Here is a 4,265-nt window from a genome sequence, read left to right on the forward strand (position 1 = left end):
GTTTCACCATGTTGGCCAGGCTGGTCTTGAACTCCTGACCTCAGGTGATCCATCTGCCTCGGCCTCCCAAAGTGCTGGGATTACAGGCATGAGCCACGGCTCCTGGCCAGCTTTATACAGTTTATAGGGACAGTGTCACCAATTTGCAGAAGAGGAACTGAGGCTCTGAGGAGGAAGTTCCTTGCCAGGGTCCGAGTGATGCCCACCTCCCTGCTGTCCCTCATGGCATCTCCCCATCCCTTCCACAGCCAGAAGTTGCCAGGTGAATACTTCCGGTACGAGGGCATCCCCTTCCCCGTTGGCCTGTACTCGCCGGAGAGCATCGGCTTGGCGGAGAACACCCAAGATGTGCGGGACGACGATATCTTCATCGTCACCTACCCCAAGTCAGGTACCGGCTGGGCTGGGGACAGTGACTGGGGAGAGCGGGGAGGGGGTGCGGTGGAGGACGGGAGGGGCGCACTGAGGAGGAGGGGACGGGGAAAAGCAGGGCCGGATCTGTTCAGAGCGGTGCCCCTGCCAGAAGCAGCCTCCCCGGGGCACCCACCTGGCGCCCAGCCCCTCCCCTCCAGGTCAGTTCTCAACCTACCACCTTCCCCGTCCACCCTGGCTGAAGTAGTGCCCTCGTTCTGTCCCTCCCTATCCCCTTCACCTGTCTAGTTTTCTGGGCTTTTTGTTGTTTGTTGTTGCTGTTGTTGTTTTGAGACAGAGTCTTGCCCTGTCACCCAGGCTGGAGAGCAGTGGCTCCACCTTAGCTCCTGCAGCCTCCGCCTCCCAGGCTCAAGCGATTTTCCTGCCTCAGCCTCCCGAGTAGCTGGGATTACAGGCGCCCGCCACCACACCCGGCTAATTTTTGTATTTTTAGTAGAGACCGGTTTCACTATCTTGGCCAGGCTGGTCTCAAACTCCTGACCTCATGATCCGCCTGCCGTGACCCCCCAAAGTGCTGGGATTACAGACGTGAGCCACTGTGCCCAGCCTTTTTTTTTTCTTTAAGTAGAGATGAGGTCTTGTTACGTTGCCCAGGCTGATCTTGAACTCCTGACCTCAAATGATGCCTCTGCCTTAGCCTCCCAAAGTGCTGGGATTACAGGCATGAGTTACCACACCTGACATTTTCATTTTTTGAGACAGGTCTTGCTGTGTCACTCACGCTGGATGGGGTGTGCTGGTGCAGTCTTGGCTCACTGCAGGCAGCCTTGGTCTCCTGGACTCTAATGATCCGCCCACCTCAGCCTTCTGAGTAGCTGGAACCACAGGTGTGCACCACCGCGCCTGGCTAACTTTTGTATTTTTTGAAGAGACAGGGTTTCATCATGTTGCGCAGGCTGGTCTTGAACTCCTAGGCTGAAGCAATCCATCCGCCTCAGCCTCCCAAAGTGCTGGGATTACAGGCGTGAGACACTGCACCCAGCTAAATTGTATGCTTTAAAGTGGAGAACTGTATACAATTTGAGTGTTGGAGTTTGAGACCAGCCTGGCAACATGGCAAAACCCCGTGTCTATTAAAATACAAAAATTAATGGGGCGTGGTAGTATGTGCCTGTAGTCCCGGCTCCTCTGCAGGCTGAGACACAAAAATCGCTGAAACTCAGAAGGTTGAGGCTGCAGTGAGCAGAGATCACACCACTGCACTCCAGCCTGGGGAACAGAGCAAGAATCTGACTCAAAAAATCATTTTAAAAAATTATTAAAAAGAGCCAGGCATGGTGGCTCACACCTGTAATCCCAGCACTTTGGGAGGCTGAGGTGGCCAGATCACCCAAGGTCAGAAGTTCGACACCAGCCTGACCAACATGGAGAAACCCCGTCTCTACTAAAAATACAAAATTAGCTGGATGTGGTGGCGTGTGCCTGTAATCCCAGCTACTCAGCAGGCTGAGGCAGGAGAATCGCTTGAACCCTGAAGACAGAGGTTGCAGTGAGCTGAGATTGTGGCACTGCACTCCAGCCTGGGCAATAGAGCAAGACCCTGTCTCAAAAAAAATAAATAAATAAAAATAAAGAACACTTTCATCATCCACCAAGAAACTTTAGACCTGGCCAGGTGCAGTGGCTCACGCCTGTAATCCCAGTACTTTGGTAGGCCGAGACGGGTGGATCACAAGGTCATGAGATGGAGACCATCCTGGCTAATACAGTGAAACCCCGTCTCTAAAAATACAAAAAATTAGCCTGGCGTGGTGGCAGGCACCTGGAGTCCCAGCTACTTGTGAGGCTGAGGCAGGAGAATCACTTGAATCCGGGAGGCAGAGGTTGCAGTGAGCTGAGATCGTGCCACTGTGCTGCACTCCAGCCTAGGCAACAAGAGTGAGACTCTATCTCTCAAAAAAAAAAGAAAGAAAGAAAAAAAAAAAGAGCTGGGCATGGTGGCTCATGCCTGTAATCCCAGTACTTTGGGAGGCAGAGGTGGGCAGATCGCCTGAGGTTGGGAGTTCAAACCAGCCTGACCAACAGGGAGAAACCCTGTCTCTACTAAAAATACAAAAAGTTAGCCAGACATGGTGGCACATGCTTGTAATCACAGCTACTTGGGAGGCTGAGGCAGGAAGATCGCTTGAGCCTGGGAAGCAGAGGTTGCAGTGAGCTGAGATCATGTCATTGCACTCCAGCCTAGGCAATAAGAGCGAAACTCCATCTCAAAAAAGAAAGAAAGAAAGAAAGAAACTCTAGACCTATAAGGCGTCACCTCCCAATCCTCACATCCCCTTCCCCTGGCCCCTGGCAACCATTAATCTCCTTTCTGTTTCTATGGGTTTGTCTGTTCTGGGCATTTCAGGGAAATGAAATCATACACTCTGTGGCCTCTGTGTCTGATTTCTTCCTCTGAGCATCACCTTGTCAAGATTCATCCATGTTGTCGCGTGTGTCAGAATGTCATTGTTTTTTATGGTCCAATAATACTTTATGATACGCATAACCTGTACTTCGTTTATTCATCAGTTGATAAGCATTTGGATTATTTCCACTCAGAGCTATTATGAGTGAAGCTGCTCTGAACGTTGCATGCAAATTCTTGTTGCTATTTTTATTTTTTGAGGCAGGGTCTCCATCTCTTGCCCAGGCTGGAGTGCAGTGGCGCAGTCTTGGCTCACTGCAGCCTCCACCTCCTGGGCTCAAGCTAACCTCCCACCTGAGCCTCTTGAGTAGCTGAGGTGACAGGTGCTCACCACCACACCCAGCTAATTTAAAAAACATTTATAGACAGGGTCTCACGGTGTTGCCCAGTGTGGTGTCAAACTCCTGGGCTCAAGCAATCCACCTGCCTTGGCTCCCAAAGTGTTGGGATTACAGGAGTAAGCCTCTGCACCTGGCCTTGCACACAAATTCTTATGTGGACATATGTTTTCTTTTTCTTTTTTTAAAATTGAGACAGGGTCTCACTGTTGCCTAGAGTGGAGTGCAGTGGTGAGATCTCGGTTCACTGCAACCTCCACCTTCATGGGTTTAAGCAATTCTCTTGCCTCAGTCTCCTGAGTAGCTGGGATTACAGGTACCCACTACCATGCCTGGCTAATTTTTGTATTTTTAGTAGAGGCAGGGTTTCACCACATTGGCCAAGCTGGTCTCGAACTCCTGACCTCAGGTGATCCACCTGCCTTGGCCTCACAAAGTGCTGGGATTACAGGAAGGAGACACCATGCTGTCCCAAAATGGTTTTATCTTTCTTTCTTTTGAGATGGAGTTGCCCAGGCTGGAGTGCAATGGCATGATCTCAGCTCACCGCAACCTCTGCCTCCCGGGTTCCAGCCATTCTCCTGCCTCAGCCTCCCGAGTAGCTGAGACTACAGGCGCCATGGCCAGCTAATTTTTATATTTTTTAGTAGAGACGGGGTTTCAACATATTGGTCAGGCCAGTCTTGAACTCCTGACCTTGAGATCTGCCCACCTCGGTCTCCCAATGTGCTGGGATTACAGGCGTGAGCCACTGCGCCCAGCTGTTTGTTTTCTTGTCATTGAGATTTGAGTGTTCTTTATATGATCTGAGTACAGATCCTTGATCGGATACTTGTTTTGCAAATATTTTCTCCCAATCTATGGCTTGTCTTTTCATTTTCTTATCAGTGTCTCCTCAGAGTACATTTTAAAATCCTTATTATTTTTTAGACAAAGTCTCACTCTGTCGCCCAGACTGCCATCTCAGCTCCCTGCAACCTCCGCCTCCCAGGTTCAAGTGATTCTCCCCCCTCAGACTCCCAAGTAGCTGGAATTACAGGCAGGTGCCACCACGCCTGGGTAATTTTTGTATTTTTAGTAGAGACGGG

At 50.6% G+C, this 4,265-nt stretch overlaps 1 protein-coding gene across 1 annotated transcript in view; it reads left to right on the forward strand.

The window, feature by feature from the left end:
• The window catches only part of SULT2B1 (sulfotransferase family 2B member 1), a 47,476-nt gene that overhangs the window by 21,538 nt on the left and 21,673 nt on the right, over nt 1-4,265 (forward strand). The window contains exon 2 of the mRNA XM_037728513.1: nt 249-396. Within this exon, the coding sequence (XP_037584441.1) occupies nt 249-396 (148 nt within the window). The remainder of the gene's footprint in view (nt 1-248; nt 397-4,265) is intronic.

The sequence above is a fragment of the Cebus imitator genome, unplaced genomic scaffold, assembly GCF_001604975.1.
Source record: "Cebus imitator isolate Cc_AM_T3 unplaced genomic scaffold, Cebus_imitator-1.0 Scaffold266, whole genome shotgun sequence".
NCBI classification, from domain to species: Eukaryota; Metazoa; Chordata; class Mammalia; order Primates; family Cebidae; genus Cebus; species Cebus imitator.